General features: G+C 48.8%; 5 protein-coding genes across 5 annotated transcripts; 4 read left to right on the top strand and 1 right to left on the bottom strand.

Moving 5' to 3' along the window:
* The first annotated feature begins 359 nt into the window (after window positions 1-359).
* Window positions 360-4660, top strand: LOC149302227 (cystatin-like). The gene is made up of 3 exons (XM_089483092.1): window positions 360-589; window positions 1586-1714; window positions 3922-4660. The coding sequence occupies exons 1-3, from the start codon at window positions 377-379 to the stop codon at window positions 4009-4011; spliced, it is 432 nt and encodes a 143-aa protein (XP_089339218.1). The 5' UTR covers window positions 360-376; the 3' UTR covers window positions 4012-4660.
* A 2836-nt stretch (window positions 4661-7496) lies between these two features.
* LOC149302226 (cystatin-like) lies at window positions 7497-10460 on the top strand. The gene is made up of 3 exons (XM_089483761.1): window positions 7497-7736; window positions 9472-9600; window positions 10269-10460. The coding sequence occupies exons 1-3, from the start codon at window positions 7497-7499 to the stop codon at window positions 10386-10388; spliced, it is 489 nt and encodes a 162-aa protein (XP_089339887.1). The 3' UTR covers window positions 10389-10460.
* Window positions 10461-11254: 794 nt separating this feature from the next.
* Window positions 11255-13430, bottom strand: LOC149302225 (uncharacterized). Its single transcript, XM_089483629.1, has 3 exons — window positions 13077-13430; window positions 12356-12529; window positions 11255-11573 (listed from the first exon to the last, which is right to left on the bottom strand). Exons 1-3 carry the CDS (start codon window positions 13428-13430, stop codon window positions 11448-11450), a joined length of 654 nt encoding a protein of 217 aa, XP_089339755.1. The 3' UTR covers window positions 11255-11447.
* Window positions 13431-20587: 7157 nt separating this feature from the next.
* Window positions 20588-22505, top strand: LOC149302224 (uncharacterized). The gene is made up of 3 exons (XM_089483853.1): window positions 20588-20974; window positions 21637-21783; window positions 22238-22505. The coding sequence occupies exons 1-3, from the start codon at window positions 20588-20590 to the stop codon at window positions 22319-22321; spliced, it is 618 nt and encodes a 205-aa protein (XP_089339979.1). The 3' UTR covers window positions 22322-22505.
* A 2177-nt stretch (window positions 22506-24682) lies between these two features.
* Window positions 24683-26256, top strand: LOC149302223 (uncharacterized). Its single transcript, XM_089483628.1, has 3 exons — window positions 24683-25060; window positions 25359-25529; window positions 26006-26256. Exons 1-3 carry the CDS (start codon window positions 24683-24685, stop codon window positions 26117-26119), a joined length of 663 nt encoding a protein of 220 aa, XP_089339754.1. The 3' UTR covers window positions 26120-26256.
* The last annotated feature ends 191 nt before the right edge of the window (window positions 26257-26447 follow it).

Genomic DNA, 26447 nt, shown 5'->3' with positions numbered 1-26447 from the left:
AACCTGGGCAATGAACTTAAAGCCCAGGTTCCTGAAGGCCATGGTCACCCAGGACCCAATGGAGGTCTGACTCCAGCCCCAAGGACTGACCATTACCCCAAAGTCTTTCCTTGCCATTAACGCATTGATTAATCATTGGCACCTTAGATCATTAGGGAGCGATGAGCCAGAAGCTAATTGAGGGGTGACTTCAGCACCAGGGACAGCGCACCATTCAAAACCATTGTTATCCCAATGGGTTTGGCTGACCCTTCCTAATGGTCTCTACCTGTCCTTTCCCGCGCTGTGATTGGCCGCCCATCCCCGAGGGGCGTGTCCTGAGCTGCAGATGAGCCTCCTGTGCGCAGGCGCGGCCTCACTCCGCCCGCGTCCAGCCATGGAGCAGCATCTGGTGGTCTTCCTCGCGGTCCTCCTCTCCGCCGCCTCCTGGTCCTTGGCGCAGCCGGGCTTCGTCGGAGGATGGAGGGAGCGCTCCGCCTCGGACCCGGACGTCAAGGAGGCCGCCGCCTTCGCCCTCCAAGCCTACAACGAGGCCAGCAACAGCCTCTACTGCTCCAAGGCCCTCCGGGTCCTCGAGGCCAAGAGCCAGGTCAGCACAGCCCTAAGTTCCAGGCCATAAGGAGGGTCCGAGACCCATGGAGCATCCCTTCCCCAGGAGGACGGGGGCGAGAGCTTGGGGGGGTCCAAAGGGTTAAGGCCCACCTTTCACACCCACAGCCCCCCCCCCAGGTCCTCTCCTTTTAGTTTAAGAAAGGATAAAATGGAAGGATTCAGAGAGAGAGAGAGAGAGAGAGAGAGAGGAATTTAATTTAATTTAAATATATACATATAAGTAGGATTTTTATTTATTTATATATATATATATATATATATATATATATATATATATAAGGATTTTTTAGCGGGATCTAATGTTGGGAAATCTAGGTTTTCTATTTAATTTAATTAATTTAATTCTATTTAATCTAAAATTTATTTATTTATTTATTTATTTATTTGGTGAATCCAGTTGTGGAATAATTATATTATATATAATAGATCTATTGGTGGATCCAACGGTGAAATAATTATACTATATATTAAATATAGGTAGATCCAGTGGTGGAATACATCATATATATATATATATATATATATATATATGGATCCAATAGTGGAATAGTTATATTATACACACACACATATACACATTGGATCCATTCCACCATTGAATCCCCATATATATATATATATATATATATATATATATCAGCCATTCTCTGTTCTTCATGCTCCCCCCATAAAATGTTAAAGCAAAGCAATGGTCAGCGCGGCAATAGCGGTTTGAGTGTCGGCCTCTGGAGACCAGGGTTCGAATCCTAGCTCAGCCATGGAAAGGCATTGGGTGCCCTTGGGCAAGAAGTCACACTCTCTCAGCCTCCAAAGGGGAAGGCAAGGGCAATGCTCCTCTGAACAAACCTTGCCAAGAAAACCCCAGGATAGGGTTGCCTTAGAGTCTCCATTAAGGCGCACAACGCACAAAGACACACAAAGCAAGGGTACGGCGTAAATCCTAATTCCTCTTTCGTTTCGCTTTCCTCCGAAGGTGGTGGCGGGAACGAAATACTCGCTGACCATTGAACTGGTCAACACTCTGTGCAAAAAGGAAGCAGGATCCAGCCTCAAAGACCTCGACTTGGAGCATTGCCAGATGCCTCCGGAGAACCAACAAAGGGTGAGGTTTAAACACAACAACAATAACAACAACAACAACAACAACAACCCTTTTTGTGCATGTCTGTTTCCTAATGGTGGCTTTTAATGCCATTGACAAATCTACTGTGGGTTTCAGTCTGGACCCAGTGGGTCTCCAGGGCAGGGATTCGAACCCGGGTCTCCAGAATCATGTTTAGGAACCAGGGTAGTATAGCATTTCTAGGATAAACAATATATATATATATATGCCTGAAATTGTAAGAATGGGTGATAATAATAGTCCGTTTAAGTCCAAAGGGGCCAAAGACTTTAATTGTAATGATCCAACCCTCTTCCCTTCCAGCTTTTAGGATTCACTTTATTTCCCTTCCAAATCTATCTATATCTAGATATAGATATAGATTTGATCTCACCTGTTTTGTCTAACTTGCGCAGGTGCTCCTTTTACTTTATTTCTCTGCCTTTAAAACCCTGTTTGCCTTTTTCCAGATAAACCTTTTAACATTTACCTTGCATTACATAAAACTATGCTTCGCGTGGCACCGACTCGGAGGAGCCAAGCTGGCACATGCCACGTTTCCATGGGCATCCCTCGCCTTTGTCCATTCCGGGCGGCTGTCCAAAAAACACCCGCGCCTTGCATCACCCTAATCCCTAAATACGCCCTTGCAATATATATATAGATATAGATATAAAAATTGGGTCCGCTCCTTCCTGTACTTAAGCATGAATCATTGCACAAATAAACAGGTGCCAACTGGTGACTCTGTGTCACCAGTCACCCAAAACACCTGAGCTGTGACTACTAGGGATGACTTCCTGCCTGCCTCTTCCTCAATTCCCAAACTTTGGTCCTCCAGGTATTTTGGACTCCAGCTCCCAGAAGCCCCAGCCAGGAATTCTGGGAGCTGGAGTCCAGAACAGTCTGGAAGACCAAAGTCTATGGGGATCAATGCAGGTTTAGAGCCATAATTCCCAAACTCTGGTTCTCTAGAGGTTTTTTGGGGACATCAGCTCCCAAAATCCACAGCCGTCTTGACCGAGGAATGCATTGAGATGCAATAAGAATAATAAGAATAATAAGAATAATAATAAAAGATATAGATATTATATAATAATAATAATAATAATAATAATAATAATAATAATAATAATAATAATAATAATAGAGTTCAAAGGTATGGAGATCTTGTGGCACCTTTGAGGCTGAATGCATCTGAGGAAGTAGATTTTAGCCTAGGAAAACTCATGCTGCCAATTTCTTTCTTTCGAATAATAATAATAATAATAATAATAATAATAATAATAATAGGATTCAAAGATATAGAGATTTTATAGCACCTTTGAGACTAAATGCATCTGAGGAAGTGGGCTTTAGTCTAGGACAGCTCCTGCTGCCAACTTCTTTCTTTCAGTGAGCCTCAAAGGTGCTGCAAGATCTCTCTATGTATTATTACTGTTAGGATACTTCAACATATACCAGCACTTTATGATTAAGCTGCCTTCCTTCCATGTGTGTCTGTGCGGAGGAATCAAGCAATGATATGTAAACACCTCTGAGCATGTGCAGAGTGCCTTTTCCATGATGTTGAACCCAAGCCTCCTGACCTCCTGGGGCTTGGGCATGTTTTCCATGCCGTTTTGCAATCCCCGTCGTGCCACGTGGCCTTAGCTTCCCTCACCATTCTTGCCTTGACAGTCATCTTGGGATGAGACGGCGATGCGTCGGCGTCTGCGCTGCAAAACCGGTTCCGCATGTTTCGAATACATTGCCGGAGGGTTTATGGGGCGCTCAGAGGGGAACCCCATCACCTCTGCGCAGTTTGTTTTTCTTTCCCCATCGAGAGCATTAAAATGCGTCAGTAATGCCCAGAATGGTGCAATAAGCAGAGCCAGGGCTGGAGTTCGAATCCCTGCTCAGCCCTGGAAGCCCTGGGTTTAGGTTAAGTCAGTGATGTCCAAACTCTGGCCCTCCAGGGGTTTTGGACCGCAGCTCCCAGCATCCCAGACCATTGGCCAAGAAGGCTGAGGCTTCTGGGAGTTGAAGTCCAAAACGCCTGGAGGGCCAGAGTTTGGACATCGCTGCCATGAGTGCAATTCAGCTTGATGGCGCATTGCAACAGCAATGAAAAATCCTCTCCAATGTGCATCCCAGAATCCCCAAGGGATGGCTTTGCCCGGCTCTAACCATCCCTTTCCTCTCCTCTCCTTTTTGCTTCCTTCCAGAGAGAAATCTGCATCTTCCAGGTCTGGAGCCGGCCTTGGATGAGCGACACACAGCTGCTGCACATGAGCTGCAAAGCGGCGACAGCCTAAACATCTGGGAACGGCCAAAATGGACCCGCTCCGACCGGCTTCCCGACGAAGCTGAAGCCATTGGCTGCTAATGCAGTCCTCTTTTTCTTGGAGAGAACTTGCACTCCGCTGATGTGGCTCCAGTGACTTTTGGGACCTTTTCCCCTCCATAGGTGACCCCCATCCCACCCTAAAAATATCACCTGCGTCTCCTCCTTCTTGCAATTTGATGCTGATACTGTGATTTCCCCCTCCTAGGAAAATGTTTGAAGTTATTGCATGGCCCAGACGCTGCATCGAAGCGCATTGCTCCACTGCGCACTTGTGTGTCTTTAGGAAGGGAAGAGAAATGAGGGGAAGGTTGCAAAGGCATTGCGCCCTCCTTTCCCTTCCCTTCCAAATCCAGACCTATTACTTGCATGCGATGTGAGATTTTTGGATAAGGCACAAAAGGTTGGCCCATCCCAAACTGGAGGTATCCATGCACTTTTATGTGCTCTTACATGCATCTCTTGCATTAACAGTGTGCTACCCCAAAACCCACATTTGGGCTTTCCTTCCCAATCATGTCCTAATTGGCCTTTTCTTTAAGTCTTTAGGATCCTCCAAATCTTCCCGATTCTTCTGCAATTTTCATTTCTTGGTAATAAAGGTATTTCTCCTCTTGAAATTCTGATTCTTCTGCAAACGCCCTACAAACAAAGCAGTTTGCCCTAAAGCAAGACCAAGCGCTCGCCAGGGTGGTTTTGTTAAAAGGATGATGGGAAGTGTAGTCTGGAGATGTGGAGAGGGTCTGGGCAACCATGGCCAAGTGTTAATGCGCAAGTTATGACAACCCTATGAATCTCAGAAGATTTTCTTAGGCAGAGAATACTTGCAGGTGAAGGTTTTGTGGAGGTGCGCAGCGCCGGAAATTGCGAAGACAAGGTGCCGGCCAGAGTGAGGACATTGTGAAGATGCGTAACAGAATGCACACAGAACGCAGGGAACTGAAATTGCACTGATGTGCAGCAGGGTAAGTGGCTGGGTTGCACTGATGCACAACCGGGGGACCAGTGAGAGTAATGAAGTTGCGCTGACGTGTGACAGGTTGCAACCTGCCGGAGCAGCTAAGTTGCATTAATGCACAACAGAGCGCCAGCAAAAGTGCAAATCTACAGCACTATATAAACAAAGCATAATAATGATGATGATGATGATGAAGTTGTGCTGATGCATAATGGGACTCTGACCAGAGGAACCAAGTTGAATGGCAGATCTTCACTCTGGTTCCTTTGGAGCTGCTCTTCCAAGTCTCCGATTTCTCGACTGCGGCCTCCGTTTCGATGAACGACGGAACCTGAAGGTAGGGAACATCTTCCCCGATTTCAGCGTCTTCCTCGCCTTCTCCGCCACATCGCTTTTGAAATCCAGGGAGAACTTGCTTGGGAGGGAAGTTGAAGGGTGGGAGGCTTTTGTCTTCAGGTCACCCAGTAGACCTGGAATCCAGTTGGACTGGTATTTTAAACCAGCTATTCCCAGTTTGCGTCCAACACTCGATGTGTCAGACCACATACGTGATTTCTAGGTCCGTTTCATTGCATTCTGATGCAACCTGGAGGGGTTTTTCAAGGCTAAGTCGAAAGGGATGGAGGCCCACCTGGGCACCTGTCCTGTGGGCATGGCCTCTGCAGCCTCACCTGGCCACTTGCTGCCCTCTCATTGGCTGGCTCCGAGCGGTGGGTGTGCCTATATATGGATCCCTAGATCTGCTCACCTGGCCACCCACCCACCCATCCATCCATCTTTCCCAGCCATGGCTCAGGTGGGCTTCTTTGTAGGTGCCAACCTGGCCTCTCTTTGCCTGGCCCTCCTCCTGCCCCAAGGGAGGGCTGACCAGGGGCCATCAAAGCCCAGACGTTCGCTGCATTGTCCATAGATGCCTTCAACGCCCAAAGCGGCAGCGAATATTATTTCAAGCTGCAGGAGACTCTGAAGACGGAGATGCAAGTAAAGGTGGTGTGTGTGTCTACGCTGCAGCGATGCCCCAAATCTAGTCTCCCAGATGTTCTGGACATCAGCTCCCAGGATTCCTCACTGCTGACCACACCTAGCAAGGGCTTCTGGGTGCTGGGATCACCCAAAACACCTGGAGGATCAACCTTTGGGAGTGTCCCATATGGGGCTATGTAAGAGTAGACCTGGTGCATCATCTACTCTACTCTATTTATAACCCTCTATTGACATCCATATCTACTGTAAAGTGTGCCATCTTTGTCCAAGCTTCGGGGAGCATCATCATCTGCCCAATGTGAGGGTTACAGTTAGGGCCTTCTCTCTATCTCTGCAGCAGAAATAATGCAGTTTCACGCCACTTTAGCTGCCATGGATCCTGGGATTTGTAGTTCGTTGTGGCACCAGAGCTCTCCGACAGCGATGGTGAAAGAGCGCCTCCAAGTGCAATTCTCAGCATCCGGTCACATTGTGCCATAGCAAGTTAAAAGCGGGGTCAAATGTGCATTAATTCTGCAGTGTGGATCAGGTTTCCTTTGCTCCGTCTGCAATGTTTGCACTATTCCTTGTAGGCAACAGCTGGAATAAAATACAACCTGAGCCTCGTCTTGGTGAAAACCAGATGCAAAAAGAAGGCGGCGGCCGACTTTCAGCAAGTGCAACTGGCGCAGTGCAGTGTCCCTTCCTTGCCTAAAACGGAGGTAATGGAATACGGTTTATTGCGGTCAGTGACCCGCACAAATGTGTGTCCTGGGAAAAGGAGGATGCCTGTGTTTGAAGGTATCCCCACGGACCGCCTCCCTTGGCCTCTGCTTTTAGCGATGGATACGATGTTCGTGATCCTAAATGCTTGGTTTGATAACCTCTCTCCTTTGAGAAATCTCTCTGTGAATCCAAGATCTGGCTGAAGATGGACAGCAAAGGCTCCCAGGTTAAAATGGGTTTGCAATGCAGCCCCTGAACAGCCAAGGCCTCCGGGGCTCTTCTTCTGCTCTGGGATGAAACCGGCTCCAAAATTAAGTCTCGGAAATCACAGCGTCGGCATTAAGTCTTTCTGTGTCTCTGAAACGATGCCCAAAAGCGACGCCTTTTCAACCCTAATCCTATTCTCTGCTGCTCAGTTTTTCAAACCTTATTGATCCTTCAGTGACTTAAACCTGATTATAAGCATCTTCCGTAATAAACCCATTCCCATCACTTTTCATTTTGGGTTCTGTTCAATATATGCTTCTGTTTTGAAACGCAATGTCAGGCCAGTCTGTGCTGCTTCTCTTCCTTCCAATAAAAGGCCCAGGAGCGGTTTCTTGAGCAATCTGGAGGGTTTTCCATGGCTAGGACCAAAGGGATGGTGACCCAAGAGCCTCACCTGGGCACCTGTCTTGTGGGCGTGGCCTCTGCAGCCTCACCTGGCCCTTTGCTGGCCACTCATTGGCTGGCTCCAAGCTGTGGGTGTGGCCTCTACCTATATATATGGATCTGCTGCTCACCTGGCCATCTATCCATCCATCCCAGCCATGGCGCAGGTGGGCTTCTTTGCAGGTGCCAGCCTGCTCTTCTCCCTCTGCCTGGTGCTCCTCCTGCCCCAAGGGAGGGCTGCCCAGGAGGACCCTCTGCTTCCCGGGGGTCTGGTGGAGCTCCCCATCTCCGACCCCGAAGTCCAGAAGGCCGCCGCTTTGGCGGTGGGAGCCTTCAACACCCAAAGCGGCAGCGACTTCTATTACAAGGCCCTGGAGATCCAGAAGGCGGAGAGCCAGGTAAGGTCTCTAGGTGGGCATCAGGTGCGGGAGGCATTTGTGGTGATTGCGTGACTTCGAGGCCTTTCTGACTAAAGCATCAGAATAAAGGGAGACATTGGAAAGTCCCAGATTTCCTTCCAGCCATTTCTGATTTTGTGGTTGTGTGCCTTCAAGCCATTTCTCTTATGGAGACCCTACCCTGGGGTTTCATTGCTTTGCCATTGCTTTGCCCTGAGGCTGAGAGAGCACAACTTGCGCAGTGGGTTTTGTGTCTAATGAAAGCCAGCGCAGTGGTCTGAACGTTGGACTTTAACATTGTGGGAAAGGGTTCGAATCCCCACTCGGCCATGGAAACCAATTGGGCGACCATGCGCAAGTCGCACTCTCTCAGCCTCAGGGGAAGGCAATGGCAAACCTCCTCTGGACAAACCTTGGCAAGAAAACCCCAGGATAGGTTTGCTTTAGGGTCGCCGTAAGTCGGAAACAACTTCAGAGCAAGCAACACACACAATTTCTGGATCTTCCTTGCCTTGCAATGCAAAGGATCCTGTTTTTCTAGTTAGTAGACAGCCATGGATACTAAAATAGAGGACAGGAGGACTTTTAGTGCCACCAAGATCAGGTCCTCCTCTCCCCAAATATTCAGGCATAGGCAGTATCTGCATTGCACAGTTAACACAGTTTGACATTGCTTTAACTATCATGACTCAATGCTATGGGATTCTGAGATTTGCCGTTTGGTGAGGTCTTGGTGCCACAACAAACTGCAAATCCCAGGTTTCCATAGCATGGGGCCATAGTGGTTAAAGCAGTGTCAAGCTGCATCATTTCCGCTGTGCGGATGCATCATTCTCACCCATTCCTCATTCAAGGAGTCAGCAGAAGCACACTTCTATGATGAAGCCCCAAACATTATTAAGGTAACCGTCGTTGCTGAGCCTTGCCTCCAAATCCCTGCCATCGGTCCTTTGCCCAATTCAGCTGCGCTCAAAATACCGAGGCGATGTCTAAGAAACATCAACCATGATCTCTGGATCCCTTGACCAGTTGCTTCCAGTCCCTCCATAGGAGTGCAAAACTGGATCCTCTTGCCTCCCAAACGCGCCACTTTGCACTTCCTTTCCATTTGCCATTTTAAAGTGCAATTGGGAGTGTTCAATGTGTGTCGCAAGTGAGCATGAGACAGCATTTTCACACCGTCTCAATTGACTATTAGGGTTTCCTTATGTTTCTTGAAACATCGCTGACATAGACGGTGATATTGCATTGCGTCCCTATTGCTGCTGATGATTTTTAGCCCGACTCTTTGCAGCAGAGGTCCTGATTTGCACAGAACTTCCTTGTCCCATTAAAGAGGAGGAACATTTGCAAATGGGTTTATGGCCCCAATTAAAAAATCGAACCACACGGCAAATGAAGAACGCCGGGCAGCGTGTGGCACCGAGTGAGTCGAAATCCGGTTGTTCGGTGGCAAATATTTGCCATCATTCTGAATACACAGCTTCCGAACCTTAAGCCAACATGAAGGCCATAAAGTTCTATCCTGGGCTTTCCTTTCTCTCTCAGTCATGGCTCAAATTTACTTTGCAAGTTGCTCAAGGCAGAGACCACTATTTGTTTTAACCTTTTAATAAGGTACAGCCATGAAATACATTGCGGTGGACAAACACGCAACCGGAAAACGGAGCGGATGAGGAAATGGCTCCTCTCTGTGCTGGGATCCTGTTTTGTCTTAATGCCTTTGCCTTTCCAGGAGGTGGAAGGGATCAAGTACTTCCTGACCATCGACATGGTGAAAACCAGCTGCAAAAAGAAGAAGGGATACGACCTCAAGCCGGAGCAGCTGGCAAAGTGCAAAGTGGCCGCCAAAGCCGAGCAACAGGTCAGGCGAAGCGTTCAGCGTCCGTTGCAAAAAGGTTTAGATGTATTCAACATCCGTGGTAAATTTTAAATGATGAGCGCTGCCTTCGGTGAACCAGGTTTAAGACGGCTTTGGAAGGAAACCTGGCACTCAGCGTCTCCATAACCCACGATGGGACCTGTCCTCCACCTCCTTGCCTTCTGTCCTGGAGGAATCCCCAAATGTCCTCCGTGGAGTTTATCCGGTGGAACATCCCGGAAAAATAGCATAACTATGTAAAAGGATTTCACGCAATGTTGCATTAAAGTGGTCCCAAAGAAGCATTAACACACACCATTTTACCTTTGGGGATTTCAGCAACAATGCGTTTCCAATATGACTTCATTTGCGTGTGTGATAATCATTTGTGCACCATTTTATTTGCGCTTTAAATGTGCTTTAATCTCTCTTTAATGCTGAAATTAGCCCTGGCGTGATCAACTCCCATGCATTCCTATGAATGTTTTTACCTTTAATGCACTACTGCCCTATATTTTTCTTGCAAGTCCTACATTTAGGAGTGCCTTGAAATGTAAGGTGCGTCCTGGAAAAGGAGGATGCGTGGTTGCCCTGTGCTTGTCACTATCAATAGGTCTCTGGTAATGGATTTTGTCCTTCCCTGTTCCTAAATGTTCCTTTCTTCTCTCCAGAAATACAACTGCGAGTTCGAGATCTGGCTGAACGAGAAGAAAACGGACGCCGGGATCCAAACTTGGAGGCGGATGAGTTGGCGATGCAGCACCACGGTTCCTTACCAAGCCCTGAAATGATCCCCAGACTCTTTCGTCTTCCTTGGCATACAATACCCCCCCAAAATTAATCCTACAATCTCACAAATTACATCTGGGCAGGGAGGATTTTTAATGCTCAGATTAAGTTTCTCTCTGTCTCTGAAATCGATGCCTGAATCAGGTCTTTCCAACCCGGCTCCAAACCGTGACTCTCTTCTCAGCTGCTTGGTTTTCCAAATCCTGTTCATTCTTTATAGGACATAATAAAGCTATTAGCCTCTCTGTGTATTTCGCTTCTTTCCAAATTGAAATAGGTCAAAGTGGCTGCAAATTCAGGTAGGATTTTGTAGGACAGAGGCAGGTAAAGTGTAATGTAAGTCTGCAATGTGAATGATCCTTGCTCCCACCCAAGACATGTTTTTTGGCTGAGAAAATACCCCTGGCATCCTTTCCTCCCCTTGCAATACAGTGGTACCCCGGGATACGAATTGACCGCGTTACGAAATTTCCGGGGTACGAAAAAGTTAGATTTAAAAAAACTGTTCCGGGTAACGAAAGATTTTTCGGGTTACGAAATTAATTTCGGCGCGAAATTCAAATCGGAAGCGCGGCTAGCGGCTTTCCAGCGGCTTTTCGGGTTGCGAAATGTATCGGGTTACGAACGGCGCCGTGGAACGAATTAATTTCGTAACCCGAGGTAGCACTGTACTTTAAAACAGGAGGACATATTCAAACTCACAAACCTTTATCAATCCAGCAAGACCTTGAGTCCGTCGGTCGCTAACTTTGCCTCTCCGGTTTGGTTTGGGTTGCAAACCGCTGGGAAGAAAAGGCATTGCTGCAAAATAAGACGCTGGCGGAGGTCACCAACGCACAAGTTGTGAGAGTACACTGCAGTTCTGGTGCACATTAAAATTTTATTCCTCCTAGCACAGAACAAGAGATAAGAGAGATCAAGCAGAGATTCTAGATGGAAGGGGAAAGGGGAAAGCATAGAGAGCAATGCGAAAGTCCAGGCTTGGCACCTAAGTGATTAAGGGAAAGCGGTGGCAAGCCATGGTCCCTCCGTCCGGCAGCCTTCCTCCGGTCGCATCTCCTTCACCATCCCATCCTAGTGTAGAACTCTCCTGGATTGTCGATTTCCAAGGGTTGGCATCGGTGGCCCATCACCTTCTCCCGGATCGAGCGCTCATCCAAAAATATGTCAAAGGTGCAGTCCAGGGCCTGGAAGCAAGCAAGAGTGGCACTTAAAGAACTGACCACTGCAAACCCATCATCCCCAGTGGCATTGCAAAGGAGGGTGCGGGGATTATGGGGACAACTCACAGGAGGGCTGGCACCCATCTGGACCCTCTTTCTGGGATGGGCATGGTCCTATGCCAGGTGCCCTCTCCTTCCTCTCCACTGCCCTGGCACTTTCCACCAGGACCTAAGCTGTCCTATCCGATCCTCTCCGGTGCCCTGGCACTTTCCATGAGGACAAAGCCAAGGAAGCAGAGGACAGGCTTTGGTGACCCATGGCCTTTCCCCAGTGGGATCTCTCGTTTGAAAATGCATCTAATGTTCAGTGCCATCCACCTTCCCCACGCACCCCTTCGTGGCGCCACTGGTGACGGTGGGTTTGCCCTGGCAAATCCTCTAACCGCTTTATGCCTGGAAGCAAGGCTGGCATGGAGCAAGACCAGAAGGAAGAACACAAAGGAGTTGGAGAGTTTACAAGGGCAAACTCATAGCCGCTAGTGGCATCACTGGAGGGGTGCGGGGAGCATGGATGAGCATTGGAGAGCATTTGGTTTGGTCCCAAAACAGATACAGAGCTAAGAGGAGGACGGCACCTCTGCTTTCTAATCCTAAGGAAGACTGGTTTAACCCTTTGGACTGTCTTGGGCGACAACTCCCAGCATCTTCCTGGGGATCTTGGGAGTTGCAATCCCAGGTATTTTGGGGAGGAAAGGTCGCATGTGGCTGGAACCAAAACAGGGTGAACCCATGTTGTCTTCTCTCACCTCGCGCTCCGAAAGCGGTGGCAGGACGCAGCGCCGAAGTCTGGGCAGCGGCTCATTCCTCTGTCTTTCCAAATAGTCGGAGATGCCCCACGGCGTGTGACGTGACGTTTCGGCGTTGGTACAGTTGGTCTTCCCCAAAAAGAGCCGGAGGTAGGCCATGGTCCCGATGGCTTTCTGGAAGGAAAAGGGTGAGAAACAGTCCAACTGTGAAACCAATCTGCGCCTCTTGAAACTGAGCCAAAAGTGGCTGGGATTTAAAAGGGACCTGGACTGATTTTTCTATCCATGCAGGACTTAATCCGAGCCTAGAAGTTGCTTCCAAGGGGTGCATCTGCACTGCAGAAACAACAGAGTTTGACACCGCTGTAGCCCTCTCCAACGGCATCCTGGGATTTGTAGTTTGTGCGAGGCCTTTAGCCATTTTGGCCAAACTCCAAAATCCCTGGATTGTGTCGGATGGAGTTAAAGTGGTGTCAAACTGCATTATTTCTACAGTGTGGGTTGAGATTCAAGGCTGAGAAAGCAGATAGTCAGTGACATGAAAAGAAGGGCCTCTGAGCATGGAGAGAGTTGCTTTTTTCTCTCTATGAACATGCAATGATATTCAGCCTTTGCAAAAACTTTGGCAAGTCTTTGGGGCTCATAGGGGCTTCCGGATTGGCCAAATAAGCGGCCGAATGGGTCAGAGCGGGTGGCACTTGGGGCGTCCGGCCCTCCTTACCTTGAAGGTGAGGCTTCTGTCCTCGTCCAGGACTTTGTACAAAGGGCCGTAGGAGTACTTGTTGTAGTAGTCCATGGCCAGGGCACTGTAGCGGTCCATCAGCTCCTCCTTCAGCTCAGGGTCCCTCTCTATCACAGCTTCGCCTTTTCTCAAGCGTTCCTCCAGTTCCTCCGACACAATCTCCTCTTCCTCTTCCTCTTCCACTTCGTCTTCTCCTTCTCCTTCCAAAGTTTCCAAGTCTTCTTCTAGGAAGGATCCTTGCTCCTCGAACCCGTCCTCCGTCCCGCGAACCGGACGCCCGAGAAGCAGAGCCCATCCGAGGAACAGCTGCAGCAACATCTGGGAGCGCGGCATTCTGGCCAGAGCAGAGGTCAAGGCAGGGACTGACCGCCTGCAAGGGACAGAGGGCTTATATAGGGAGAGGGAAGCCCCGCCCACCCAAGTGGACACACCCCCGGTCCCAATAAGCCCCACCTCCTTTTTAAGAGGGTCGGCAACAGACCCAAAAAAGGGTCGAGGCAAAGAACAATCTGGCCACGAAACCCAACCTTGTGGCTACCAGCTTTGCAATCCGTTATGGACCTCTTGCATGGTGGGAATTGTAGTTTGCTGCAGCTCTAGAGCTCTCTGATAGAGAAGGATAAATCTCTCACCAAGCTACAAATATATATATATATATATATATATATATATATATATATATATATATAAAAACCTAATAAGTAATATTACGTTTTCACATAAACATATTTGCAATATTCAATATTTGCGGCTGCAAATCCTTAAAGGAAGTATGGCTTTAAAGGCCTAAAGTTTAAAAAATATCCTTAATCCTTGCTTTAAAATAGAAATATAGGAGAGCCGATAATATTTCGTGGTTTTTTCATGCAGTGACCTTTGCAAAGTGTTCTCAGGAACGTTAAGATTTGGCAACTCACTGCAATGTAATTCAAAGCGGATGATTCAAGATCACCTGCAGTTTCCTTTGGCTCCTGATCGCCATTTAATCTCTGCAAACCAATGATGGCTCAAATGATCCGGAAGGATGGCATTCGCTTCGTTTCCCGGCCAAAAACAACCCCAATAAGTGCCTTGTCCTTTCTTTAAATGTAATGCCAAAGAAATACCGTTATCGCAGAAGCGCAATTGGATTTGGAGACGTTCCACTGAATAACCCCTTTTATCCAATCTGGTTCTATTATTATTATTATTATTATTATTATTATTATTATTATTATTATTATTATTATTATTATTTAGAAATAGGACTTGAAGTCTTCTGTGGCTTTTGGCTATTTGGTTCAGCTTGCCACAGAGGAGTGACCACTGGTGCATCCAGTGTGTGTCTATGTGTGTCTGTGTATGTGTGTGTATACACACATATAAATTATATACACAGATATACACAAACACACAAACATACACACATACACACAAATAGCTTTTGGAGCCCAATGGGCCTTTAAGGTGATCCCTCGGAGGGGAGGGAGGGAGTCAGGGATCGATCTCGAGTAGAAGGCTTCTCTATGACTTCCTGCATGGCAGAATAAAGGGCTTGGACTGCATGGGGGCCCTTCTTGGGGTCTCTCCCAATCTATGACGCCATGATAAGAAAGGACAAGTGGACCTACGGCATTCTATAGGCTTACATGGCGGGTTGAGGCTAGTTCTGTCTGTTAACTGCGTTTTGGTTTCTGAATTTCCAGTCCAGCCCCTTCTTCTGCCTTGAAGGAATGCATAGAGTCCTAGAGAGGGAAGGCACCCCCAAGGGCCATCCAGTCCATCCACTTCTTCTGCCATAAAGGAATATATAGGGTCCTAGAGAGGGAAGGCACCCCCAAGGGCCATCCAGTCCATCCCCTTCTTCTGCCATAAAGGAATATATAGGGTCCTAGAGAGGGAAGGGACCCTCAAGGGCCATCCAGTCCATCCACTTCTTCTGCCATAAAGGAATATATAGGGTCCTAGAGAGGGAAGGGACCCCCAAGGGCCATCCAGTCCATCCACTTCTTCTGCCATAAAGGAATATATAGGGTCCTAGAGAGGGAAGGCACCCCCAAGGGCCATCCAGTCCATCCACTTCTTCTGCCATAAAGGAATATATAGGGTCCTAGAGAGGGAAGGCACCCCCAAGGGCCATCCAGTCCATCCCCTTCTTCTGCCATAAAGGAATATATAGGGTCCTAGAGAGGGAAGGGACCCTCAAGGGCCATCCAGTCCATCCACTTCTTCTGCCATAAAGGAATATATAGGGTCCTAGAGAGGGAAGGGACCCCCAAGGGCCATCCAGTCCATCCCCTTCTTCTGCCATAAAGGAATATATAGGGTCCTAGAGAGGGAAGGGACCCTCAAGGGCCATCCAGTCCATCCACTTCTTCTGCCATAAAGGAATATATAGGGTCCTAGAGAGGGAAGGCACCCCCAAGGGCCATCCAGTCCATCCACTTCTTCTGCCATAAAGGAATATATAGGGTCCTAGAGAGGGAAGGCACCCCCAAGGGCCACCCAGTCCACCCCCTTCTTCTGCCATAAAGGAATATATAGGGTCCTAGAGAGGGAAGGGACCCCCAAGGGCCATCCAGTCCATCCACTTCTTCTGCCATAAAGGAATATATAGGGTCCTAGAGAGGGAAGGGACCCCCAAGGGCCATCCAGTCCATCCCCTTCTTCTGCCATAAAGGAATATATAGGGTCCTAGAGAGGGAAGGGACCCTCAAGGGCCATCCAGTCCATCCACTTCTTCTGCCATAAAGGAATATATAGGGTCCTAGAGAGGGAAGGCACCCCCAAGGGCCATCCAGTCCATCCCCTTCTTCTTCCATAAAGGAATATATAGGGTCCTAGAGAGGGAAGGGACCCTCAAGGGCCATCCAGTCCATCCCCTTCTTCTGCCATAAAGGAATATATAGGGTCCTAGAGAGGGAAGGGACCCCCAAGGGCCATCCAGTCCATCCCCTTCTTCTTCCATAAAGGAATATATAGGGTCCTAGAGAGGGAAGGGACCCCCAAGGGCCATCCAGTCCATCCCCTTCTTCTGCCATAAAGGAATATATAGGGTCCTAGAGAGGGAAGGGACCCCCAAGGGCCATCCAGTCCATCCCCTTCTTCTGCCATAAAGGAATATATAGGGTCCTAGAGAGGGAAGGGACCCTCAAGGGCCATCCAGTCCATCCACTTCTTCTGCCATAAAGGAATATATAGGGTCCTAGAGAGGGAAGGGACCCCCAAGGGCCATCCAGTCCATCCCCTTCTTCTGCCATAAAGGAATATATAGGGTCCTAGAGAGGGAAGGGACCCTCAAGGGCCATCCAGTCCATCCACTTCTTCTGCCATAAAGGAATATATAGGGTCCTAGAGAGGGAAGGGACCCCCAAGGGCCATCCAGTCCATCCCCTTCTTCTGCCATAAAGGAATATATAGGGTCCTAGAGAGGGAAGGGACCCTCAAGGGCCATCCAGTCCATCCACTTCTTCTGCCATAAAGGAATATATAGGGTCCTAGAGAGGGAAGGGACCCCCAAGGGCCATCCAGTCCATCCCCTTCTTCTGCCATAAAGGAATATATAGGGTCCTAGAGAGGGAAGGGACCCTCAAGGGCCATCCAGTCCATCCACTTCTTCTGCCATAAAGGAATATATAGGGTCCTAGAGAGGGAAGGGACCCCCAAGGGCCATCCAGTCCATCCACTTCTTCTGCCATAAAGGAATATATAGGGTCCTAGAGAGGGAAGGGACCCTCAAGGGCCATCCAGTCCATCCACTTCTTCTGCCATAAAGGAATATATAGGGTCCTAGAGAGGGAAGGGACCCCCAAGGGCCATCCAGTCCATCCCCTTCTTCTGCCATAAAGGAATATATAGGGTCCTAGAGAGGGAAGGGACCCTCAAGGGCCATCCAGTCCATCCACTTCTTCTGCCATAAAGGAATATATAGGGTCCTAGAGAGGGAAGGGACCCCCAAGGGCCATCCAGTCCATCCCCTTCTTCTGCCATAAAGGAATATATAGGGTCCTAGAGAGGGAAGGGACCCCCAAGGGCCATCCAGTCCATCCCCTTCTTCTGCCATAAAGGAATATATAGGGTCCTAGAGAGGGAAGGGACCCTCAAGGGCCATCCAGTCCATCCACTTCTTCTGCCATAAAGGAATATATAGGGTCCTAGAGAGGGAAGGGACCCCCAAGGGCCATCCAGTCCATCCCCTTCTTCTGCCATAAAGGAATATATAGGGTCCTAGAGAGGGAAGGGACCCTCAAGGGCCATCCAGTCCATCCACTTCTTCTGCCATAAAGGAATATATAGGGTCCTAGAGAGGGAAGGGACCCCCAAGGGCCATCCAGTCCATCCACTTCTTCTGCCATAAAGGAATATATAGGGTCCTAGAGAGGGAAGGGACCCCCAAGGGCCATCCAGTCCATCCACTTCTTCTGCCATAAAGGAATATATAGGGTCCTAGAGAGGGAAGGCACCCCCAAGGGCCATCCAGTCCATCCACTTCTTCTGCCATAAAGGAATATATAGGGTCCTAGAGAGGGAAGGCACCCCCAAGGGCCATCCAGTCCATCCCCTTCTTCTGCCATAAAGGAATATATAGGGTCCTAGAGAGGGAAGGGACCCTCAAGGGCCATCCAGTCCATCCACTTCTTCTGCCATAAAGGAATATATAGGGTCCTAGAGAGGGAAGGGACCCCCAAGGGCCATCCAGTCCATCCACTTCTTCTGCCATAAAGGAATGCATAGGAACCCAGTCATGGAAGGGAATCCATCCCCTGTTTGGGGCTCCCTGAGGTGCATCTGCACTGTAGAAACAGCCCAGTTTGACCCCCCTTTGGCTTCCCTGGCTCCGTCCGACGGAATGATGGGATTTGTAGTTTTGTTAGAGCCACCCTTTGAGTCCAAGAAGAAGGAATGTCAAATAAAGAGAAGAAATGAGAAGGGAGAAAGCCTGAGAGGAGAAGAAATGGAGCAAGAGAAGGAAGGAGCAAAAAGCAAGGAAAGGTGTATTAGAAGGAAGAGATGAATGAAAGAGGATCTGCGATGAAAGAAAGAGAGGAAGAGAGGAAATCAAAGGAGGGAGAGAGGAAGTAATCGATCTAGAATGAAATGGGCAAAGCCTGAATGTGGAAGGAAAGCCCTGATGATCTGACTTTTTAATTTCTGATCTGTATTTCTAATGTTCCTATTTTTTATTTGAGAGTTTGAAGGTGTGTTTTTCTCTTTTGCTTTGAATTTGGCCTCTTCTCCTTTGCTTCTTTGTGTCTGAGGAGGGTGCAGAGCTGAAGTGCAGCCAGGAGAGGGCGGCAGAGAGCAAGGCCTGGAGCGCGTGTTCCAAGTGACGTCACAGGGAGCCGCAACGGAGAGGCTAAGACTGCGAGGAGCAGCGTAACGGTCGGGGATGCAGAGATGGCTCCCGGGATCGCTGAGCTGCTAAATGGCCAGCAGGTCGCCGGTTCGAGGCCCTGAGCAAGGGACGCAGAGATGACTCCCGACGCCAAGCTGAGCTGCAGCATGGACAGCTTGGATACCGGTAGAGCCCTGGAGGTCCCTTTTGCAAAAAGGCCCTGGATTAAGAAGGAGGGAAAAAGAGCATTAAAAAAATCATATTATTTGAGGTCATAATGTGGAAAAGAAGAATTCTTCAATTCAATTATTAATTCTGTTACCTCTTCCAGATTTACTTTCTATTTTCAGCCCCGGAGGCTGCATATTTTATATGTATATATATTTATATATATATATATATATAGGAACAATAATAATAATACTAATACCTTATTTATTTTATTTTTGTGCTCAAAAAAGAGACCGAAAGTGGCTTGCAATATAAAAGCACATTAAAACAAGTTTTTTAAATCAGAAATTAAAATAACCTAAAGTAATGTGAAATACAATGCAGAGCCGGGACTAGGCTCCAAGGGACTCATTCCCGGCTCTCGCGCGCCCTCCTGTGGCTGCATTCAAGCACATTTCCCAATGCTGGCCACACGAGGGCGCCCGAGAGCCGACTAAGATGGTAGCTGGCTGCTCTTTAGCGATGAAGCCACAAGAGGGCGCTGAGAGAGAGGGAGAGCCTCGAGGGGAGTGGGGGATGATGGGAAGTGTCCTCCAAGACCCCTCCCCACATGCTCTGCCTTGTGAGGATGATGGGGACTGAACTGTCCTCCAAGACCCTGACACTGACATTCAACTCACCAGCCCTGTTTTAACCAGTGTTTTTACCAGTATGTGTGTGTGCGCGCGTGTATAAAATTATACATATATACAGTGTATATATATATATATATATACAGTATATGTAAAATTTATTTGGTCATTGACCAATACAAATACTGATAAAATAATAACTGCACAGTACAGTTACAAAAAGGGTTAAATCAATTTTCTGCCGCCGCTAGAGGGCGCCCCAGGACAGGAGGGGATCATGGGACTTATCCTCAGTTGATGCCAATGCTGCTGGAAAGCCTTACAGCTGGACAGAGGAGGAGGAAAGGAATGGCCAAGCAAGATGCCAAGGCTTCTTCCTCCATTGGGAGAGACGATAATGGCCCCCGGAGCCCCTTGGCAGCCCACTTGGCAGCCTTCGTAGGGACCCTGGGTCCCAGAGACCCCTTACTGCCCATGGAAGTGCCAACCGCAGAGGCACCCCTCGCTTGGCAAAGGCCAAGGGCCATTTCTTTCCTCCTCCTCCGTCCAGCTGTAAGGCTTTCTAGCAGCATTGGCATCAATGGAGGATGGAGGGATGAGACTCATGAAGTCATTAGAGGCCTTTTGGCAAATCTAGAAGACGGCTGTCATAACAGTGGGCTGCGCATAGCGCAACACTACAGACTGTGCATGTGTGCATGTGTGCATAGCGCTTGTGCAACACACGTGGGCATTTGCAGTTGTGCACTGAACATTGAACATTGACCATCGGCACCCACTACTGACCAGGTGTTGCACAATGTTGCCATTCTGCGCGGGAGTTATGTAGCCCTGCAGCAGGGCATGTTGGGTTGCCGTCTCTGCATTATGCGCATTATGCACGCATCTGTCACCAACAGGATCCTAGCCTTGAAAGTGCAAAGGTTGGGAGACGCTTGCAAAGGGCCAAAGGCTGCAATCTCATGGCTCCATGCTATGGAATCCTTGGATTTTTTAGATCTGTGGGATATTTAGCCTTCTCTGTTGGAGAGCTCTGGTACCGCAACAAACTACAGATCCCAGGATTCCATAGCATGGAGCCATGATGGGAGTTAAAGCGGTGCCACACTGCATTTAGTCTGCAGCATGCATGCATGCTCATGTTGCATTGGGGAGCAAAAGGATGGCTTGCAGCCTGAGCCTGGAGTCTCAATGCTGAATGGTCAGAATTAGTCGGGGTTTGCCTGTCCATTGAGGGGGCGTGTCTCGGAGGAGGAGGCGGGCTTCCCAACATGTGGGTGGAGCTCTAGGGGGCGGGGCTTCAGCCTACCTATATAAGCCCACCTGTCCCATCCACCAGGCAGCCTCTGCCTTACAGGTGCCTAGAGGCCACCATGTTCGGTCCCTCCTGGCATCTGGGTTTGGGGTTGGCATTGCTCCTGGGGCAGCTGGCATTTGAGGCGGAGGGCTGCTGCGAGCGCCGGGAGCCCCCTCCAGAACCAAGGTGCTGCAATCCCAAAGAAAACCCTCAAGAAGCGCACCAACAACAGCGTTGCCACAATGAGGAGCCTTCCCCTTCGGAAGAGCGAGAGGAGGCAGATGACTGGGACTCCCATCTAGAGTTTATGGATCAAGTGAGGAGGAGGTGGCTGGAGGAGGCTGCGGCGTACGAGGCCAATGTGATCCCGGACTACTACAAGCGGATGGCCGTCTCCCACTACAACGACCACAGCCCTGGCCCTTACTACCGACACCTGGAGGACACCCAACTCAAAGTCAAGGTGAGGGGAGCGGGCGACGCGGTGGGGTTCCCTTTCGCGTCCCTCAGCGTGGAAACACCACATTCGTTGTCGTTGTGTCCTCAAGTCCTTCCCAACTTGGTCAGGGAGGTTTGCCATTGTCATAACTCTGAGGCCAAGAATGTGCCACTTGTCCAGTGGGTTTCCATGGCCGAGCTGGGATTCGAACCCTGGCCTCCAGAGTCCTAGGAAGTAGACTGAAGTCTCCGAAAAGCCCGCTTTGCCAATTCCTCTCTTTCGGTTCTCATCCAAGTCCCTGCTCCCCAAAAGCATTTTCTGTCTCCACTTGATCCCAGAATTTAGATCCATGGTTTTTGGGGAGCTGAAGTGCGGCACAGATGCAACCGAGAACTTTGCAAAGTGCCAAAGGACACCTCCATCACCCAAAGTGGCCCAAGTGTATATCTTCCCCTTTGTTGGTTGTAATGGTTAGAGAACTAGACTACAACTTTGGAGACCAGGGTTCAAGTCCCCGTTCGGCCATGGAAACCCACTTTGGGCACACACTCTCAGCCCCAAAATTGTGATAGGGCCGCCTTAGAGCCTCCAGTCGGAAACGACTTGAAGGCGCACAACAACAGCGTGGACAAAATAGCTTGTCCCTTTCTGAACATCTCTGAATTGTGTTTGTTTTTGGTTCCCAGAAAGCCATTGGGATGATGGCTTACGTCCGTCTGTTATTGGAGAAGACCGACTGCTTCAAGGATGACCAGAGGGACCGGTTTGTAACCTTTACGAACGAATACCTGGATTCCTTGGGTTGCGGACTGCCCCTCGAAATGGAGCGGACGGTGAGTTGACCATCCACATTTGCTTTTCCTAGTCAGGTTTCAGGTCCATTGGATCTGGAAATATCAAACCACCTTTGCTCACAAACCAGGGTTTGTTAGACGACCGTAAACCAAATCGGAATCAATGGTTTGTTGGTTTATGTTTTGCCATGATGCCGCAGATCGAAAATGAAGAAAGATAAACCCTGGTTGGTCAGTTGATTTTCTGCTGTATCATTTGTGGCTTAAGCAACAAACCATGCTTTGCACAAACCATGGTTTAACATGACATGCAAATGTTACATTAGGAACTAGTTATATATATTAAGACGCTTAACGCCGCAGCCCTTTGGGCCAAGTAAGAAAGTCCAAAGACAAGTGCAACCTCAGACTGTTATGGATAAAGACATCAGATGCCAGATTGTCTTCATTTCTTTGCTTTCCTCCCTCTCCAAAATCCCACTTCTGTCCTTAGAAAATGGAGTGCACCTTTGGCATTTTTATGGACGTGAGATCTGGACACGAGGCGGTGGTTAGCCACAAATGCGCAGCCCTGTGAAACCCTGAAGAATGGAAATGATGGTTTTCGGACGCTGTTTTCAGACGCTGCCAGCCATCCCTCCAAACCCACCATGAAAATCACTTAGATGCAAGCCGTCCGATTCTGGAAACTGGACCCTTCTCCTCCATCTAGACTAGTCTCTGCTAGCTCTCCTCCTTTTGCCTGGTTCCCAAATAGAAGAATAAAGCTCAGTTTGCAAAGACCTGTGTGTCTGTGTTTGTGTGGTTTAAAAACATGGTGTGCATTTTAAGTCGCATTGGTCCTGATGGGTATTGGGCACCAATAAGGGATCTGCTTTACTTGAGGGGCATAAACCTTGTCCCTTATAGGGCTGATAGGTGTCCCTTATTATCAGAGATGTCTCTTGTTTTGAAGGTGGGAAAGACCATCCCTTATAGGGTTGGCGGGTGTTCCTTATAAGAAATGTCCCTTATTTAAAGGTTGGAAAGACCATCCCTTATAGGGTTGATAGGTGTCCCTTATGATCAGAAATGTCCTTTAATCTGAAGGTTGGAAAGACCGTCCCTTATAGGGCTGGCAAGTGTCCCTTATTGTAAGGAATGTCCCTTATTCAACATCTTGACCATTATAGGATTAACAGGTGTCCCCTATTATCAGAAACGTCCCTTATTTCAGGGCCAGAAAGCTACTCTCTTATAGGGTACCCTTATGATCAGAGATGTCCCTTGTTTGAAGGTTGGAAAGACTGTCCCTTATAGGGTTGGTGGGTATCCCTTATTATAAGAAACCAAATACAAGGACACTAGGAGACCAGGGTTCGAATCCCTGCTCGGGAAAACCCATTGGGGGACCATGAAGAAGTTGCACTCTCTCAGCCTCAGGGGAAGACAAAGCCAAAACAACACACAACCCCTAAGAAAACTTGGTTGTGGGTTTTCTTAACTCCAGTCAGAAATTACTTTTCGCACCCTGGGAAAAACTCATTTAAACTCTGCACATCAGGACTCCATGCTTCTTACCGGAGTAGACGCATCATTGCACACAAAGTTGCCCATCTGCATTGCATACGTTCAGACGGCTGAGCATTTTCGGCAGAGCGAGGGAGAACAGGTGCAACTTTAGAGCAACGATTCCCAAACTTTGCCCCTCCAGATGTTTTGGACATCAACTCCCAGAAGCCAATGGTCGGGAATTCTGGGAGCTACAGTCTAAAACATCTGGAGGACCAAAATTTGGGAACATGTGCAATCACAAGCCTTGATATAAGGGACTCCGTTTTGCTCTGCCATTGCATTTAATAGGACTTGAGCATTCACAGATTTTGGCCTCTGTAGAGGATCCTGGAACCAAACCCCAGCGGACACCAAGGGCCCACTGTGTTTAATGGCTCTAAGCCATCTTATAAGGTGATCATGACCATTAAGGACACCCATGGACATGGCTAGGAACAGCGAGATCCCGGCCTGGCAGGAAATGTAAGAGCCATTGGGGCATAAACCAAAGCTGGCCTCTCTTTGGAGCTCACCAGAGGTTTGCTTTGGCTCCTCGGAGGCTTGTAAACTGAGTCACCTTCGGATCTGTGCCAACAACAACTCTTTCTGGATGGCAGCGTCTTCTCTCTCGTGCCCCAAAAGGTCTTGGGATGATAAGAGAGGGCTTCAAAGCAGGTGGAAACAATACCTTGACTGTTGGTGTCCTTTGGCACAGATGAATGGCAATCTGATGGCCTCCGTTGCCCTTTGGGCTTTGTTCTCTTTTGCTCCTAGAAGTGAGATCATTGTTGTTCATGTCATTTATGGCTTATGGAGATCCTACTTCTGGGTTTTCTTGGCCATGCTGGTTCAGAAAGGGTTTGCCATTGCCATCCTCTGAGGCTGAGAGGGTGCGACTTGCCTAAAGGCACCCAATGGGTCTCCATTGCTGACCAGGGATTCAAATCCTGCTCTCCGGGGTCCCAGTCCAACACCCAAACCCCTCCTGATGTCCCTCCAGCTTGACTCCCATCAATGGCAACCTTGTCCTTTGGGTTTCTTGGCCAGGTTTAATATCCCAAGAGGGTTTGAGTGTGGCTTGCCAATGTGTTTTCAGGGCTGAGCAGGGATTCGAACCCTGCTCTCCAGAGTCATAGTTTCCTTTGGAGGAAAAAGGATTTAGGTTTGAATGGGGGGGAAATGAGGATTTGAAGCTGGAAAATATGAGGGTTGATGCTCAAGTCTGCTGCAGACTCAGCTGTGCTTTTTGGATCTGGATGCAAAGTGGGCGTGTCTTGGAAGAAGAGTGGGTGGGGTTTATCAACCTTGTGGGTGGGGCCACATGGGTGGGTGGGGCTTCACCTTCCCTATATAAGCAGGGCTTCCTCTCCTGCCAGCAGTCACTTTCTTCCTTGGCAGTGCCATGATGGGTTCCTTGGTGCCTTTCCGTCTGTTCCTTGGATGGGCGCTGCTTCTGGGGCAGCCAGTTTTGGGGCAGGACTTTGAAGACCCCCAAGTTGCCTTGGAAGAAGAAGAAGAAGATTGGGAAGAACATGAGAGCCCTTTGGAGGAAGATTCGGTAGAAGAAGAGCCTCTTCTGGAAAGTTGGGAAGACCTGGCACCGTCCGGGGAAGACTCAGAGGAACTGGAGAGACAGGCGGAGAGGAGACTCAGGGGTCTGAAGGAACATGGAGAAGCTTACCCAGAGATGGATTTCTACAAGACCCTGGCTCTGAGACACTACAACAACCGCCACCCAGGTCCCCTGTACAGGCATTTGGAGGACACCGAGGTCCAGATCCAGGTAAGGGATGCCAGCGTATGGAGGACCCCAACGGAGGTGGGATCAGGTGTCAATTGTGGGGATGGAGCAGTTTGAGCATTGGGTTTGGACACTGGGAGACCAGGGTTTGGGTTCCCACTCAGCCATAGGAACCCATTGGGTGCCCTGGAGCAAGTCACATTTTCTCAGAGGAAAGCCATGGCAAACCCTCTCTGGAGAAATCTTGCCAAGGAAACCCTCCAGTCTTTGGTTGGAGAAGGGGACGGAGGCAGAGAATAAGAGTACCCTTCTGGTGACACCTTTTCTTCTCCTCTTCCAGAAAGCCCTTGGCACACTCTTAACGTTCACGGTGTATTTGGTGAACACCAATTGCACCACGGAGGACAGGAGGCTGGATAGTGCTCTTCGCGCACACCTTCGAGACATGGGGGAATTAGTAGAGGAGTATGGTATGGCGCACTGTGGCCTGCCACCTGAATCTGAACAACAGGTGAGGCTCAATCCATGGTAAGAGGGGTACCCCCTGGGCTTGGCACTGAACAGTCCGGACATCATCTTTGGCCCTTATCACATGAGCAAAATGTGAAGTTATCCCAGGGTCAATGGGAAGGCAATGCCGGGGCAGTCATGGGGTTTCAATCAGGAACCATCTTAAACACAATTGAGGGTCATTCCAGGGTTAAGTAAATCCTCTTTCCCCTGAATTTACCTAACCCTGGAATGACCGCTGATTGTGTTCAGAATGGCTCCTGGTTGCGTTTGGTGTCATGTGATAAACAAACTTGTTTTACTCAACGGTTTTGCAAGCACTGCCATTGAATAATATGGGGCTTGGTGATCCAGAAGTGGCCAGAAATGCAGATTGCTTGCCCACCGACACAAAGGCCTTTGTCTTTGGCAAACAGGAACCCCAAAGAGTCAGTCACTCACCCCTTTCTTCCTTTGGTTCTCCCTTCATCTCTCCAGAAACTGAAGTGCATTTTTACCCTCTTTCTGAACGGAAGGGGCTCCCATCCCGCCGTGATCGACCATTACTGCCAACCGATCGACGTCTTTGATGAGCCGCTCGCGGAAGAATGAAGGCTCTCCCCAAAGCTTTGGAGGCTGGTGTGTGTGTGTGTGTCCGTCCATTCCACAATTTAATCCCTTAGTTGTAAATGAGGAACCTCCCCTCTAAACTCCGCTGCTGCAACCCCTCTCTTCTAAAATAGGAGAATAAAATTAGCTTGCAAAAGCCTTGCAGTTGGTCTAACAACTCCCTGGATCCCTAGTTTGGGCTTTGATCCTTCAAAACTTGGAGGAAAAGGTTATGGTTTTGAAACCTGGGTCAAGGGGAGGACCTCATGAAGAGCATTTGGGGGTTATGGCCACGGACCTTGGAAACTAGACACAGCGAGACTGGGGAGAA

Source organism: Sceloporus occidentalis, unplaced genomic scaffold (genome assembly GCF_023333645.1).
Source record: "Sceloporus occidentalis isolate IW3139 unplaced genomic scaffold, rSceOcc1.0.p SCAF_20, whole genome shotgun sequence".
Lineage (NCBI taxonomy): Eukaryota > Metazoa > Chordata > Lepidosauria > Squamata > Phrynosomatidae > Sceloporus > Sceloporus occidentalis.
This window is presented reverse-complemented; position numbering and strand designations above follow the sequence as displayed.

Coding starts and splice junctions, on each gene's coding strand:
- LOC149302223 (XM_089483628.1), top strand. CDS start 24,683: ATGGGTTCCTTGGTGCCTTTCCGTCTGTTCCTTGGATGGGCGCTGCTT. Junction 25,061..25,358: donor ACACCGAGGTCCAGATCCAG/GTAAGGGATGCC, acceptor CTCCTCTTCCAG/AAAGCCCTTGGCACACTCTT. Junction 25,530..26,005: donor CACCTGAATCTGAACAACAG/GTGAGGCTCAAT, acceptor TCATCTCTCCAG/AAACTGAAGTGCATTTTTAC.
- LOC149302227 (XM_089483092.1), top strand. CDS start 377: ATGGAGCAGCATCTGGTGGTCTTCCTCGCGGTCCTCCTCTCCGCCGCC. Junction 590..1,585: donor TCCTCGAGGCCAAGAGCCAG/GTCAGCACAGCC, acceptor TTTCCTCCGAAG/GTGGTGGCGGGAACGAAATA. Junction 1,715..3,921: donor CTCCGGAGAACCAACAAAGG/GTGAGGTTTAAA, acceptor GCTTCCTTCCAG/AGAGAAATCTGCATCTTCCA.
- LOC149302226 (XM_089483761.1), top strand. CDS start 7,497: ATGGCGCAGGTGGGCTTCTTTGCAGGTGCCAGCCTGCTCTTCTCCCTC. Junction 7,737..9,471: donor TCCAGAAGGCGGAGAGCCAG/GTAAGGTCTCTA, acceptor TTGCCTTTCCAG/GAGGTGGAAGGGATCAAGTA. Junction 9,601..10,268: donor CCGCCAAAGCCGAGCAACAG/GTCAGGCGAAGC, acceptor TCTTCTCTCCAG/AAATACAACTGCGAGTTCGA.
- LOC149302224 (XM_089483853.1), top strand. CDS start 20,588: ATGTTCGGTCCCTCCTGGCATCTGGGTTTGGGGTTGGCATTGCTCCTG. Junction 20,975..21,636: donor ACACCCAACTCAAAGTCAAG/GTGAGGGGAGCG, acceptor TTTGGTTCCCAG/AAAGCCATTGGGATGATGGC. Junction 21,784..22,237: donor CCCTCGAAATGGAGCGGACG/GTGAGTTGACCA, acceptor TTCTGTCCTTAG/AAAATGGAGTGCACCTTTGG.
- LOC149302225 (XM_089483629.1), bottom strand. CDS start 13,430: ATGCCGCGCTCCCAGATGTTGCTGCAGCTGTTCCTCGGATGGGCTCTG. Junction 12,530..13,076: donor ACAGAAGCCTCACCTTCAAG/GTAAGGAGGGCC, acceptor TTTTCCTTCCAG/AAAGCCATCGGGACCATGGC. Junction 11,574..12,355: donor CACCGCTTTCGGAGCGCGAG/GTGAGAGAAGAC, acceptor GCTTGCTTCCAG/GCCCTGGACTGCACCTTTGA.